Source organism: Leucoraja erinacea, chromosome 12 (assembly GCF_028641065.1).
Source record: "Leucoraja erinacea ecotype New England chromosome 12, Leri_hhj_1, whole genome shotgun sequence".
Taxonomy (NCBI): domain Eukaryota; kingdom Metazoa; phylum Chordata; class Chondrichthyes; order Rajiformes; family Rajidae; genus Leucoraja; species Leucoraja erinaceus.
In genome coordinates, this window is record NC_073388.1 from 37432403 (window position 1) to 37449326 (window position 16924).

At 43.0% G+C, this 16924-nt stretch overlaps 1 protein-coding gene across 1 annotated transcript in view; it reads left to right on the top strand.

Annotated features, from left to right (window-relative positions):
- The first annotated feature begins 2168 nt into the window (after window positions 1–2168).
- The window catches only part of LOC129702267 (transmembrane 9 superfamily member 2-like), a 68392-nt gene continuing 53636 nt past the window's right edge, over window positions 2169–16924 (top strand). The window contains exons 1-2 of the mRNA XM_055643964.1: window positions 2169–2450; window positions 14981–15048. Coding sequence (XP_055499939.1) covers window positions 2184–2450; window positions 14981–15048 — 335 coding nt within the window. The 5' untranslated portion in view covers window positions 2169–2183. The remainder of the gene's footprint in view (window positions 2451–14980; window positions 15049–16924) is intronic.

Here is a 16924-nt window from a genome sequence, read left to right on the forward strand (position 1 = left end):
CTTCAGATATTAGGCTTACTTGGCAAATATCTGACTGGGCCTTGGATGAAGCACTTCTACACTTCAAGATCAGATCAACCATGTTGATGGCATCAAAGTGGTTAAAGGGGTGATTGCTGCTCTAAAGGAAGCCACAGAAAATCCAGACAACTTGATATTGGCAAGGGAATAATTCTTCAGTGAGGAGGTACATCTGATGCCACATTGATTAAACTTCGGGAGCTACCAGTACATCCACAGTTCAGTTCAAAGATGAGGAGCTGTCTTCAAGCTGTCATCACTGTGTTGGAGAGGCAGTATAGTAAATCCTTTGAACTTGATGTAACTGAGAAACTGAAGGAGGAGACTGCATCAGGAAGATCACACAACATTGATGCGGAGGAGATAATGGGGATGTTTAGCTCATCGAAACAGAAATCTCCCAATGCCACCATGTGTTATTTGTCATGTAGGATGCGGACCTGCAAGAATAGAATAGTCAATTAACTTGATAATCTCGAGGAGCAACATACGGAGGAGGTGCTCTGTAAGGCAGTGACATGGGGGAGAGTGCAGAGGAACAGACAGAATAAAAAACTGAAGGAATTGAGAGCAGAAATCATCAAATGACAGAAAGACAAGGAGTATGCTCGGGACACGAAAGAGAGGAAAAAACTAGGAAAAAAATTGAAAGAGACTGATTTAAACAGCATTCGCAGAGATTATCCGAATTTGGACTACTCCAAATGTGATGATCTACAGGACATTCTTAATGGAAAAGTTGTGGGTAGAAAGGCATGTCATGCATGGTTTGAAGAGCAAAAACCTGTAGTTTAAAATGCCAAAATTGAAAAGTTAAGGAAAAACAAGGTGTACAGAGTTGCTTATTGGTTGCAATCTGAGGAGTATGATGATGCTACTGATTATCATATGCCAATGTACCAGCTATCAGCTGATCTTCTCTATAAACATAGAAAATAGGTGCAGGAAGAGGCCATTCAGCCCTTCGAGCAAGCACCGCCATTCATTGTGATCATGGCTGATCGTCCCCAATCAATAACCCGTGCCTGCCTTCTCCCCATTTCCCTTGATTCCACTAGCCCCTAGAGCTCTATCTAACTCTCTCTTAAATCCATCCAGTGACTTGGCCTCCACTGCCCTCTGTGGCAAGCAATTCCACAAATTCACAACTTTCTGGGTGAAAATGTTTTTTCCCCACCTCAGTCTTAAAAGGCTTCCCCTTTATTCTAAGACTGTGGCCCCTAGTTCTGGACTCGCCAACATTGGGAACATTTTTCCTGCCTTGGTCTTTTGCTAGAAATTGTAATTTAATTACCTATCTGTTACAGACTTACAGCATATAATACAATAATATTAAAGTTCTGATCTTGAGAATATCACATTTTTGAATTTTCAAGGCAGTCTGCGTGTTTATTACTATTTCCGTCACACCAGTCAATTTTGTAATTAGCTACAATTAGGTAACTAACTAATTATATGCTTTCATTTCAGGTCATCCAAGTAAGATGTTTCATATTTGTTTCAGAACACTTCAATCTATAATAACTGAAAATTTCAATATGTTCTCTTTATTTTTAAGAAAGTTATGGGCCTTTGACTGTCCTCAATCACAGCTTTTGAGTTCTCAATGGAAAAGCAATAGGGAACAAGATGCAAATTTCCGAGTATGAAAATGGCCATAACTTTTTAAATACTGAAGATATGAAAGTGAATTAGGTATCAAATTAAACTTCTTTTTATGCTTTATCTGATGGGATAAATTGCAGACTTGACATTTAAAATCTCAAAATTTTGTAACATTGCTGCTTCATATGCGTCAGCACCTCCTCGGCTGTAATACTGACTGCTTTGCAAAGACTGCAGCAAACGTCTCCTTTAGAGTCACATAGTGATACAGTGTGGAAACGCACTTCGGGCCAACTTTCCCACACCGGCCAACATGTCCCAGCCACTAGTCCCATCTACCTGCGCTTGGTCCATGATATCTATATTTTCTTACCCAAGTCGTGCCTGGGCCTTCTCTAATAATTCTCCTCTTAATCTCTCTACCTGCCTGATTATTTCACCTTGCCACTGGATCCCCGCGTGTAGCTGCCTCGGCGTCCGGCTCCGGCCCAGGCCCAGGCCCCCTGACGCAGGCGGGAGCGGCCGGCCGGCCGAGGTCGGGCCTGGCCAGGCCAAAGATGCGAGATACTCCGCCCTATAATCTTTGGGCCTGGTTGCCATGGTTGCGGGAGGGCGGGTCGCGCAGGCGCCGGCCCAGCCACCCACAAGGCCCCGCGCTCCCCAGCCGCCGCCGCCGCCGCCTCGCCCTGACCCGCAAGATGAAGGCCCCGAGTCGTCAGCTGTTGCTGCTCGCCGTCCTGCTGCGCCTCTCCGATGCATTCTACCTGCCTGGCCTGGCGCCCGTCAGCTTCTGTCAGAAAGGGGAAGAGACCGAGTCGTGTAAGGTAAGGCTCGGGTCTGCCCGCTGATCTGGACACTCGATGCAAGGCCTCGGACGTGGGGATGCGGGGGGCGAGAGGCCGGTAGCCTGCGGAGGAGACGTGCAGCCTCTCAGGAGCGGGTACATGGCCCATGTCACATCACCATCTCCCGTAATTCTCGCTGCTGCTGCTGCTGCCGCCTGATCTGCTCAGCGATTCCCCTTTATTTCGTATGTCCAACATCTGCAGGATTTTCATTCCCAACACAAGTAAGAGCGATAGGCGGCTGTACGACCCGAGGAGCCTGCACCGCCATTCATTTAGGATCAATACTAGATCAAATCTTGTTCCAACGTTGCCCCCCGACTTCCTTGATTTCAGTTCCTGTTTTGAATTAGCTCCATTACTAATCCTATACGGCATATTGGGATAGAGACATCCAGTACAAATTCAGTCCTGTTCGAATAGATCATTTCTCCTCGTCTCAGTCCCGCTATATACTCCTTAATCTCAGCCTGTAATCCAGGTTCTAAATTCCTTAACTACGCAAAACAGACTAATACAACCTGCAAGATTTTAGTCTTCAATTTTATTTCCTTATTCCACAAAATGTAAGAGAATATAGACCTAGTCTACTCTATTTCAACATCAAGTCTGTAATGTCCCAGCTGTATTCTCTTAATGGTAAGACTTAAGAAGGGATTAAAAGTTGTGCTTCAGTCATCAAAACCTTTTTTGAGGATGTAACTGAAAGAATAGCAATGTTATACCCAACAGATGAAGGTTGTGGGAAGGAACAGCAGATGCTGGTTTAAACTAAAGATAGGCACAATGCTGGAGTAATTCAGCGGGACAGGCAGCATCTCTGGTGAGAAGGAATGGGCGATGTTTCTGGTCGAGGCCATTAACACTGAAGTCTTCTTCCCCATCCCAAAGACGTGGGTCTGCAAAAATGCCTCAAATCGTAAGGAGCGGATGCAAAAGAGGGATAACATTGAATAGGTCGAACAGGTGTGGACTCAATGGACGAATGCTGTATCTTTCAATTAATCAATCAACTTCATCTACTGAAGGACACAAAATGCTGGAGTAACTCAGCGGGCCAGGCAGCATCTCTGGAGCGAAGGAGTGGGCGACGTTTTGGGTCGAGACCCTTCTTCAGACTGAAAAAGTCCGAAGACCCACGTCTTTGGGATGGGGTAGGAAACCGGGACACCCAGAGGAAACCCACACTGTCACAGAAAGAACGTGTAAACTCCTTGCAGACAACACCTGAAATCTGGATCGAACCTGCGTGTCTGGCACTGAGGCAGTGGCTCTACCAGCTGTGCCACTGTGCTGTCCTAAATGGACTTAAATTTTCAGCAGATATTTGCGAGGTTACTGTGCACATATGTTGTTCTTATGTAAGACCATGATATTGCAATGTGTATAGAGAAAGCTGATTAGACCGATCTGGGATCAAATTTTCCTTCCACAGAAGTGACAGGTGTAGGGATGCCTTAGCATCAGTGGTTCCTGGTTTTCAAGATTATTTTCCTCTTTGCTTCTCCATTACAATGTGCACCACTTTTTACTCGTACACCCAACAGGATCATCCAATATTTGTTGTTCCTGGTTGTATGTATTAATTTAGTTTAGTTCAGAGATAATGTAGTTAACGTTGAAACTCTTCCAAGAGTGTCTTTTTTTCTGTCCATCACATGATCGTTTACCCTCAGTCTGTTCTCAGTAAAGTAGCTGTTTTGATATTTTGTCAACAGGCATTCTATGGACGTGTTCTTCTCACCTTACCTGTGATTCTTTAAGCAATATGTGGATGCTGGGGGAGGTTTTTCTGGTATAGAATCTTTGTTTGGAATCTTGTCTTGCCACTTGATGCGTAGAGGCACTGTGCAGTATGAAGGCTGTCTGGCAAGCCTGTAAAGAATGTGCTTAATTAAAGTGCATGGCTTTCTGGTTATCGATTGACGTGGCTTAAAAATTTGTTGACCGATAGGAAACTGGGTGGAAGTCGGCAATGTATGGGATACTGCAGGACAGAATGTGTGGGAGTCTACTGTTTATAACGTGAATTATTTGGATGAGAAAACTTAATGTAGTATTTCAAGGTTTGTTGATGTTGAAAACTAAACAGTACAAAGTACATTAAGTAAGAATTTCATTGTTCCGTTCATATCTGTTGCATATGACAAATAAACACTCTTGACTAAATTCTGGAGGATGCAGATTTGCTTGACTTTTAATTTACAGTTTTAGTTTAGAGGTACAGCGTGGAAGTGGGTCCTTCGGCACACCGACCAGCGATTTTCCATACATTTTATCTGACACACTAGCGACTATAGACACAAGCCAGTTAACCTACAAACCTGTGCATCTTTGGAATATAGGATAAAACCGGAACATCCGGAGAAAACCCGTGTGGTCATAAATGGCACCCATAGACAGGAGCACACCGGGCGCTGTAAGGAAGAAACTACTGCTATGCCACTGCCAGTTTGGGTAAAAATATGGTAGATGCAGTGTAATGTGAAGATATCCCTTTGAGTTGTAAAAACCTAGGCAGGAAATGATTTGATTGATGCATTATTGGGAAGTTTTAATGTACTAAAAGAGTTGGGTATCTTTGCAGTTGCATCAAGCAGTTAAGGTGCACATAGTATGTGGCATTTATGGTGCGTGCAGCAGCAAATATTTCATGATGCAGTGGCAGAGAGCCTTGATAAGAACACATTGGGAATACTGTGGGTGGGTGTGCGTGTTAGGTGTTGGGTGGTTTCAGAAGAGCATAGCTAGTATCGACCATTTTACATACTGGCTCTTATTTCCATCAAACCTCCAATACACACTGACTTGCCATTACCATATTGGTTCTCACTATCTTTGAATTCCATTGCATACAAAGTTCCGACAAGGCCAGCTCGTATCAGTTGTCAATTTTTACTTTCACACATGCAGCCACCAGATGGTATCTGCTATTAAACCAATTTACTTCTTTACCTGTGTACCCTCTTCAGCCAAGAGCCAAAAGTCGCAATCCAGGGTCAAATTATTAACATATTAAGTCTGCTTACCTTTGCACCTGTTGCTTTTGGAACTGAGAAGTTGCGACTTTTGCACAATGTAAGAGTAAAGCACAATTCCTGTAATTAACATATCAATCAACCTTACCTTCCTCAGTTGTTATCTTTTTTGGTGTATAAATGTCCTGCTGTGACGACTTAACTTTGGAGTTATGATCACAGCCTTTGACTGAGACACTTTGCATCTTGTGCAAGTAAAACTCGCTGCTGACGGTTAATCATAAAGAGTCCTTGAGTCTTATTGAAGGGTCGACTTCATCAAGAGTCAGCTTGGTTTTGTACGAGGGAGGTTGTGGTTCACAAATCTGATTGAAGACAAAAGAACAATGAGTATTGAAGTTGGGAGGTCATGTTTCAATTGTATACGACGTTGATGAGGCTACGTTTAGAGTATTGTGTTCAGTTTTGGACACCATATTATAGGAAAGATGTTGTCAAGCTGGAAAGGGTACAGAGAAAATTTACGAGCATGTTCCCAGGACTAGAGGGTCTGAGCTATAGGCAGACGTTGAGTAGGGTGGGACTCTATTCTTTGGAGTGCAGGAGGATGAGGATAGAAGTGTATAAGATCATGAGAGGAATAGATCGGGTAGATGCACAGTCTCTTGCCCAGTGTAGGTGAATTGAAGACAGGTTTAAAGTGAAGGAGAAAAGATTTAATAGAAATCTGAGGGGTGACTTTTTCACACAAAGGGTGGTGGATGTATGGAACATTCATTCAGAGGAGGTAGTTGAGGCAGGGACTATCCCAACATTTATGAAGCAGTTAGACAGGTACGTGGATAGGAATATGGACCAAATGCTGGCAGGTGACGAGTGTAGCCTAGGACATGTTGCCCGATGTGGGCAAGTTGGGCCTAAAAGCTTGTTTCCACACTGAATCACTCTATGACTCCATGAATTGTGCGTTGCCACCCTTTTCTTTTGGAGTAGAGAAGCTTATTTTCCACTACTGAATCCACAGAATTAGGGACTCCATTTTTTTTGGCCTGTTGCGTTGGCACCCTTAAGCAGCCTTTTTTGGAGTTTAGGTGATCAATTTAAGATTTACTACTTTTCCGATGTGCTCGAACGAACTTCACCAGTCGGAAACTCAAAAGCATTCACATATTATTTCTGCTTCAAATAAAGTCACGAACTAAAGATATTCACCAATCAAGACATGAAAAATACCACAATGACATGCAGCAAAGTTACAATACAGTATCTCAACTCTTTTTACACATTGCAATTAATGCAATTTCTATTAGTTCTTTCCACTTCCCAACAAAAATGTGGTTGGATTATTCAGCGTATGATCAACCTGTGTCAATAAATCCTGGACCATGGTAACATATATGTTTAACCATGCACACTACAGATTGATGCAAGCATGTTTTCTGTGAAGGACCGAAAATTATCATGACATGGCCATAGCATGGGTCGTTATTGCTATTGGTACAGAAACACTCGCTTCCCACATAATTTATCCACAATAAAATATACAGGTTGCAAGGAAATGTCTAAAGGAATTTTATGATAATAGCTGTTAAAACCGACTATACCCATCTGACAGGTTAAACATTACACTAATTGACAAGAGATGGCCAAACTGCAGCAAATGTTATTTTGGTAATATGTTTAAAGGTGTCAAAATGCCACATAACCGGACATTCAGATTTAATGTATGTGTTGTGAACAGCAATGAAGATACCCAGTTTGTATGCACCAGATTTTTAATAATTATTGATAAACGCTGTTTCCATCATTCCCACTTCAGATTTAACGTTAAAATTTCAACTGAAATATCTCCTGACCAAATTTGTGATATAAATGACTGACTATAGAATTAAAACCTGGATAAATCCAACGTATAGTTGTGAATGGTGCTCATTAAATAACTACAGTACTGATACTCCATATTAAGAGCATTGATTTGCCGTTAAAATGAATTCTGTAATAACGTGTCAACGGTAGCAGTGACAATCGAACACTGCGGTTTTAATGTTTCATCTTTATGGATTAAAACAAATAATAACATTATGATTTAAAACGCATTTGATTGCATTCCATTATCAAACATAGTCAATTTTCGCTCTGAAGACATTTCCAGCACAGGGGTCAGTCTGGGGGGGGGGGGGGGGGGGTGGTGTGCGCTGTGAATCCAGTGCGGGACCAGATAGATGGTGGGGGGGGGGGGGGGGGGGGGGGGGGTTGAGGCATGCCTACCTTCAATGACCTGCTCTTAGAGATAGCGGAGTCAGGGGATATGGGGGGAAGGCAGGAACGGGGTACTGATTGGGGATGATCAGCCCTGATCGCATTGAATGGTGGTGCTGGCTCGAAGGGCCGAATGGCCTACTCCTGCACCTATTGTCTATTGTGCGGGATGGATGGATTGAGGCAGGGGAATTAGTGCGTGTTGGTTGGAATAGGTAAAATTGTGAGGGGAGAGCGCGGGGGATGTCAGCGGAGATGAATGGGGTGGATCAGTACGGGATTGACGGGGGGCATCAGTACAGGATGAATGGGTTGATCAGTACCTGGATGAGCCAGTGATCAGTACAGGATGAATGGGATGGGGGGGGGGGGGGGGGGTTCGTACAGTGTGGATTGGAGGATCTATGCAGGAAGGATGGGAGATCACTACAGGATGAATGGGTCTAATCGTTACAGGATGGATGGGGGTACAGTACAGGATGAATGGGGGGGTCAGTGCAGTGTGTATCAGAGGGTCTGTGCAGGATGAGTGGGATGGATCGCTACAGGATGAATGAGGGGATCAGTACAGGATGAATGAGGGGATCAGTACAGGATGAATGAGAAAATCAGTACAGGATGAATGGGGAGGGGTGGATCAGTACAGGATGAATGAGGGGATCAGTAAAAGATGAATGAGGGTATCAGTACAGGATGGATGTGGGTATCAGTATAGGATGAATGAGGGGATCAGTACAGGATGAATGAGGGGATCAGTACAGGATGAATGAGGGGATCAGTACAGGATGAATTGGGGGATGATCAGTACAGGATGGATGGCAAAGGGGGTGAGTACAGGATAAATTGGGGGACCAGTGTAGGATGGATGGGGGGGGGGGGGGTGGCAGGAGAATCAATGCGAGGTGGATATGGCCCTTTTCAGTGTAGGATGAATAGATCCTGGGGGGGGGGGGGGGGGGGGGGGGGGGTAGATGGGGAGGGGAGCACAGGGGATGTCAGACTGAATCGAGGCAGGAATGATGATCGGGAGAGGAGGGGTCCCAGGATAAGGGGGGCGCACAAGAGAGAAAGGGGGGGGGAGGGGGGAGGTGGGGAGGAAGGAAGGTCAGCGCTCATCGGACACGGACGGTGTCATCGCCCCGCTGCCTTGGCCATCCCTGTCCACCGCCAAGTGCCGCAGCCAAAGAGGGAGGCAGTTGGGATCTCCTCCCCACCGCCTAGCAATGTTACAAAATTTTGAGATTTAAAAAATCAAGTCTGCAATTTATCCCATCAGATAAAGCATAACAATAAGTTTAATTTGACACCAAATTCACTTTCATATCTCAAGTATTAAAAAAGTTATGACCATTTTCATACTCGGAAATTAGCATCTTGTTCCCTATTGATTTTCAATGGGCATTACAAAAAAGCTGTGATCTTAGATAGTCAAAAGCACATTTCTTAAGGAAAGATTAACATGTTTAAATAGCCTAAGTGTCCAAAGATTATTCACAAATAATTCACAATATAACATGATTTTTATATCTAATTTACATTAATTTATAGGCCAAATGGAAGGAATTTAGTGTTCAATTGCTGTAAATAAATCGGTTTTCTAGTGGGTTCATGTGGAACGCGCAGGTTTAGAATGTTGACAGCGCGCTGGATTAGTGCCCTCAAATGCCGAGAAAAATACTGGGGGATATAAAAAGCCCAAAATGAGCTACTCGCTATAGAAAATTACAGGATTATAGGGTATCATATACATGATGATTTAATGTACAAAAATAAGGTACATACCTTTAATTGTTTGCTTTATAAAACCCTGGGGCTGCCAGGGCTTGCGGAATGAACGAGAGCTTTTAAATTTATTATATCTACTCTTCGAGGCCTATAAAACTAATAATAGCTTTTGGGACCGGGTCTTGCAGCGATTCTCCGTTAATGATTTACTAGGCTGAACATCTGCGATTGGAACAGCCTAGTAAAAATCGGGTTTTAAACCCGCCCCCTCCAAACAGCTCCAAAATCACACACAAGGGGAGGGGCAGATGCTCAGCCACGATTCAGGTACGTTTTGTAACATACCTACACCGCCTCCCCTCCTCCGCCAGCCAACAGGAAGGTGCGGGGCCGAGCGGTGCAGGTGCCTCAGACGGCGGAAGGGGGCCTTCCCCTCCCTCCTTCCTCCTGGCCTCAGCATGTGGGAGGGTTTGTTTTGAAAGCGGTATCGCCGTTAGCGGAGTGGCAAGCAGCGGCCGCTATTAGGGCGGGCGGGGTGCTGCAGGGTGAGGAGGTGCCGCTATCGCTGTAGCTGTGGCCGCTGCTGTGAGGGCCCGTCATTCACTCCGACCCTTCGTCACCCTACACCCCGTATCTTTGCTCCTCACTACGTCGTCGCCGCCAACACGAAACGTCACGTTCCTTTTCTCCAGAGATGCTGCCTGACTCGCTGAGTTAGTCCAGTTTTTCGTGTCTATCTTCGGTATCAACCAGTATCTACAGTGCCAAGCCGGGCAAAATGACTCGGCATTTAGGTTGCCCGGCGGCACTTTGGGTGGTCATTGGCACCCGGGCAACCGCTAATTTCGAGCCCTGCAGATGTAAGCAATTTTAGAAATTAAAGCCAATGCAACAACTATCCCACTAACTACTTCTAAGACACGAGGCTCAAAGCCTGGAGACATGTCAGCTCGTAGTCCCACAATTCGCTCAGTATCACTGCCCTAATGATTGTGATTTTCTGGTGTTCCCCTTTCCCTTCCAATTCCCAAATTGCAGCTATTTCCGGGACATTACTTGCATATTGAACACGGATGCAAAATATCTCTCCGTTAATGAACTCCCCAGACTGGTTTTCTGTCGAATCTATGGCCAAACCCTTTAACTCTTCTTTTGGTTCTAACTATATTTTAATGTGCTTCTGGTTAGCTTCTTTTCGGGTTCAAATTTTCTTTCCTGGTAATTTTCAAGCCATTCATTTGTGTTTTTAAATTCCCTCCAGCCTTTTGATTTGCCACTTTGTTTAATTTAATTTGATGCTTTCCTTTATATTTATCTTTAAATGCTATTTTTAACTATTTAGTTTGAGGGACAAGGAATAGGTCATAACTATTTAGAAAATGCAACAATACAGCGCAGTAACAGGCCCTTCAGCATGTGATATCAGTGCTAACCGTGATGCAAATTAAACTTGTCCCATTGCCTGCACATGGTCCATATACCTTTATTCCCTGCATGTTCACGTGCCTTTCTAATTGCCTCTCAGAGGTTGCTATTGTCTACACCCACCTCTACCCCTGGTAACATGTTCTAGGTACCTAATGCAGTGTTTAAAATGAAAATTGTCACAAACATCTCTCTTAAACTTTCTCCTTCTTACTGCAAAGCTCTCTAGTGTTTGATATTTCTATTCTGCAGGGGAAAAATACTCTGCCTATATCTTCCATGCCTCTTGTTATTTTAAATACAGCAAACACGTGTTATAACAGTCCACGGGGAGGGAATGGTGTCCGTTATTGCCGATTGTCCCATATAATTGAGTAAGGTATTATCATTGTATGTACTTGAATCAAAAGAACGACAGATGGTGGTTAATTCACAAAAGGACACAAAATGTTGGAGAACTCAATAGGTCAGGCAGCATGTCCGAAGAACATGGCTAGGTGATATCGGATCCCTTCAGACTTATTCGGTCTGCGGAGTTACCCAGCACTGTGTCGTTGCATCTAAGATTAGGCGTCAATGCTGCTGGTCTACACCAACAAGCCCTTCACCAGTTGATGCAGCTGTTGTTCCAGATCACATTGTAGCCCCTGGCTTGCGATGCTTTCTTCAGGCTGCTGACAGGGTCACCGTGGGGCTCCCTCCCCTCTCACCAGCTGTCACTTCTTGCTTTTGCCTGTTGATTTGTCTGCTCCCCACTTCCAAGGTGTAGTATGTTGGCGACCGGGGAGAAAGAGGAGGATATGGGTGGCGGGTCTGGGGGAGAGGCTGAATGGACAAGACAACAGGAAAAGGGGGGGCAGGGGCCAAGTGGACAAAGTGACGGGTGGAGGAGGCCGTGGTGGGGGAGAAGGTGCCAAGTGGACAAGGTGGAGGGAGGTGGAGGAGGAGCAGGCAAACAAAGCTGGAAGGGGATAGAGGCTGAGTGGACAAAGTGACGTCTGACAGAAGAGAAGCGGTGGTGAGATGGGAGGAAGCCCCACGGTGTCCCTGATCCGATATCACCTATCCATGCCAACCGGACAGTGCTGTAAGTGAAGAGGGCCATCTGATGGATTTGCGAGCTGGAGGCGGCATCAGCAGGTCTGATTGCTATAACCAAAATCCATTATAAAGGCACTATTAAAGCGAGGTTTTCCTGTACTTCTTTCAGGTCTACCTGCAATCTCTGATGCTCCAGAGAAAACAGTCAGATTCTGTTGAACCACTTCTTTGCTACTACTCTCTCATGCAGATGATATCTTGGTGATCCTCTTCCATGCCATCTCCAAAGGCTCCATTTCCTTCCTGTAATATGGTGACTAGAACTGTACACGATACCCCATATGTGGCCTCACCAAAGTTCTGTAGCGCTACAGCATGACGATAACTTTTATATTTGGTGCCCCAAGCCTGCTATTGGTGTTGCCATGTTCAAGGAGCTATATACTTGCACCTTGCGATCCCTCTGTGCACCAATGATCGAAAGCGACATGCCATTTACTCTCTATTTTCCCATTTTAACCTCCCAAAATGCAACACATTACGTTTTCTCTGATTAAATTCCATCTGCCATTTCTGTGCCCATATCTGCAACTGATCATTATCCCGCTGTATCCTTTTGACAGCCTCCTTCACTATGCACAACTCCACCACTTTCTGTGTTGTCTGTAAACTTACTAATCAGCCCATCTTTGTTTTGTCCAAGATTTTTTAATTAATATATAGAGGCAGGGAAAGATTCATTACGTACCCACTGTCTTGTATGGCCAAGCCAATTTTAAATCTAAAATATTTGTCAACTTTAGATGATGGATCCTTTCCTTGAAACTATTCTTGATGGAAATGTATTTTGGAAAAATCCCTTAAAATGCTTGCTACTGCATCCTGACTAACCAATCACTTCACTTTGACTAGTTATAGCTTTCATTATTGCCCTTATTTAAGTTTAAAATCTGAGCTATGACCTATTCCTTGCCCCTCAAACTAAATTTATTGTGTATGAAGATCACTGGCAGCTAGGGATGTTATCACAATGAGATAATTGATCTCATTAAATAGTACCAGGACTTGCACTCTGCTGGAGCCAAGTTGTTATTTCATTTTCTGGCCATGTGATATGATTCTTACCAGGGTGTACTGGCGCCTTTTTGTCCACAAAAACAGCACCACTCTATCCTGCCATGTGGTTGCAATGAGGAATGTACACCAAGTCCACAAGTGGCTTTTTGCTTTTAGCATTTCTCACATCCACCTGTACTGCTTCTGCATCACGATTTCCCGAACTTGGGTCATTCTCTTCTATCGCATTCAGGCAATCATTAATTATCAGAAAATCTCCACTACCTTGCACGTCTTTCTGTCTTTTCAACATGTTATGTACCCATCAATATTTGGGTCCCAATCTGTCACCTTGTGGCCATGTCTCTGCAAGACAGCAATTATTTGTATTTTGTGGCCTCACAATTCATCTTTGTTTCAAATGTGCATTCACATAACCTGGAATTTTTTTTCTATTTAGTAAACTAACCTTATCCACAGAACTACCCTATAAATTGTACTCTCTACCCCTTCCTGTCAGTCTTTTACCATTTCCCATTTTTAAGCCTTTTCCTCCAGCCATTTACAGCATCTTTTCAACTTTGTTTTGTATTTGCTTCTATTTAATTAAAATCCTTTCCCTATGGTATTGTAGCGTATCCGTTGTCCGGTCCCGGCGGCCGCTCGCAGCCATCCGAGCTACTTCCCTCCCCGGCCACAATGCGGTGGCTCCACGCCTGGAGCGTAGTTGCAGCGGTGAGTGAGTGAGTTGCTGGCATGATCCCCGATCCCCCTCCTTCTCAACGCTCCTGCCCTCCCCGCAACGTTACCCCTGGCCAGACTCCCCACACACTGTGAAAGGAACTCTTCTTCAACATCAATCGTTCTTGACGATTCAGCTGGTTCTCTGGGAATTGTCTCATTGCCCCGCCTTCTTGAACCACTTACGTTCAGGTATTTACCCGTTCCCCTTTCAAATATAATTAATTGTACGTTCAGGCCCTTTTCGGTTGGAATAAATCCTGACAACATTTGATGAAAATGCTTCTCACCTAACTCCCTAATAACTATCCCATATTCCTCATCAAAGCCATTCATCAAAAGTAACTGACCAGCAATAAATTAAAAGATCTATCAGTCAGATTAATGGTATTTTGTACAATATTAAACAATGTTACCGTAATGCTGGGTTCACTGTACCGTCCATTAAACAACATTTTAGTTGACATTAATGCATAGTGGCATGCTTTTCGAAACGCTGCTTTTTTTGCTGTACTGTGTTTTGACCAACGATAGACACAAAAAGCTGGAGTACCTCAGTGGTACAGGCAGCATCTCTGGAGAAAAGGAACTGATGATGTTTTGGGTTTGGCATAAATTGTCCATGCTGACTATGTTTTATACTTCAACCCGGTCCCATTTGCTTGCATTTGGCTTATCTTAAATTGGTGCATTTCACCAAAGAGCCAAGCGGCAGCTTCAGGCACAGGTTGCAAAGGAACAATGAGGTGAAAGTTATATATTCATGTTGTCTTTGAAAAATGTATCGTAGATTGTCTCTGCGACACATCGGAACAGCAACCTACTACAAAATTATCCTGATGTACTTGTGGTGTAGTGGTTTACGGAGCTCTGCCCACCTACAAACAATAAACAGAATTGTTATTGTAATTACCTGATTCGTACATAGTTAAAGGTGTAAGCATCTTTAATATACATCTCAGTGTTAGATATGCAGTACATTATACGTTCAGTCTGCTGCATCTACGGAATGTAATAAACCAGTTCTTAACACTATAAGCATGCACTAGGCGGGGTCATTACTAGTAAGCATTCCGATTGGCTAACATGCAATAGCCAATCTACAGTTATTTTTACTTTGTGCAAGTGGATTACAATGTTTAGAGCAAACCTGCAACTGCAAAAATGTTATCCCCTGCATTTTGAATACGTTTTCAGCGAAATTTTAACATTGGGCAAACATTTAGATTACTTTGAAATTGTATTCACAATGCAAATCTTAAAAATGTTGTTTTCTGTTTTTAGTCAAACATCGAAGTATTTGTGAATAGATTGGACTCTGTGGAATCCGTCCTACCATATGAATATGATGCGTGAGTACATTTATAAATCGTCAATTAAGCTGCATTTGTGAGCATTGTACCCCAGGGTAATGAATTTTCCAAATTTCTCCTCTGTAGCAATATTGAATTGACAATCTATTCTACATATTCTTTGATCTCCATCCCCTACACCTGACACTTCCTTACCTCTGTATCTCGAACAAGGGCCTCAAACCAAAACGTCACCCATTCTTGTCCTTTGTTTCATTCTTCTTGTCATGTGATCCAACTGCTGTTTTTATAACGTTCTAGCACAACCTCATTTATCTTGGTTAATAAAAGAAAGTGACATGTTATATCTTAACTATCTTATTATGAACCTGTACTCCTTTTTAATCCAAATAAATTATGATTTTTTTTAATGTATTTGTTTGGCTTATTTGCTATTTCCATATATATTGCCTTGTTTGACTTGGATTGAGTTTCTGTATGTGCTTCTGTCAAAAGTTTTCCTGCCACTTAACTGTTTACAATTATTTTTCTGCTTTTTACACTGAAGCAACTCGGAGCCAGTCATAGATTCAATTTACCATTTCCCCATGTTATGAACTGAACCTTCCTTGTCCATTCTGTGTGGCCTTGTCAAACCTTTAAAATTCACCTTAACTTTTCGTGACAATTTTGTAGAACCTCGCTGGCACTATCTCCTGTAACACATTGCAGTAACTAATTTTGATTAGTTTGTGCCTTGTTTCAATGATTCATTTCAGCTCCGTATTCCCCAACAACTTGTGTGGCACACAGGCCAGACTGACTCGTGTAATGATTTTGTTTTTCCCTTAATTGTTTCTTGAATAATGTCACTAAATTGCTATTGCAATTCTCTGGCAATGCAACTCAAACCAATGTTTTCAGCCCATTAAATCTGGTGATAAATATTTTGTGTCCTGCTATATGGTACAAATCGTCTATCGTCTAATGATTCCAAACCAACTATCTGGTATTGTGAGCAAGTGATAGTGTGGGTAACTAAAATAAATGCTGTGCCCAATTGCATTGATCCCTGGTTTTCAATCTACAGCAGTTTTAATAATAATCACTGAATTATTTGTTAGAATTTACTACATTTTAACTGTATTCAAATGTATTTGGTAACCACAACAATTGTAAGGATTAAGTACCATATGTTATTAAAATAGAAAGGAAGAATACAGGGAGCAGAAAGCAGGTGAGTTCCTATAGGATAATAAAATGTGCAAGGTGTACATTGTGAGGCTCCTTTCTTCTTTAATTATTTTTAACTTAATTTTAATAATATTTTATCCATATGTTCAGTAAACTTGGGTTTGCTACTGTTGAGGTGTGCTAATTATGTTAAAGCAGTGATTAAATACCATCTGCAATACATTCATGTACAATGACTTCAAGATCTAAATTAACAATAAAGTTCATGCCATACAGTTCTGACGAAAGGCCATTGACCTTAAATGTTACAATCCAATGGTAAGAACATTGAATTCTCCAATTTTAGGTACAACCCCTCCACCACAGCTCTTCCACACCACAGGCCTGCTCTTCCCTGTGCCCCAATTGGACAGGCACTTATTTCTCCCCTCCACCTACATTCCTTGCTTTAGCTTCACAATTTACAACTCTTCAATTTTTTTGTCTCCAACCTTCTGGCCTTTGTCCAACCATTTTCCCTTCGAAACCCATGTCACCTGTATAAACCCATTATCTACAGGCTTTGGCTTGCTCCTCCCTGCTTCCAGCTTTATTCCCCCTGCCCGCGTACAATCAGTCTGAAGAAGAGTCCAGACCCACAATGTCATCTATCCATGTTTTCCAAATTTTACCTGACCTGCTGAGTTACTCTAGCACTTTGTCTTTTTTGTAACAGACATGTGTAGTTCACTGTTTCTAAAAT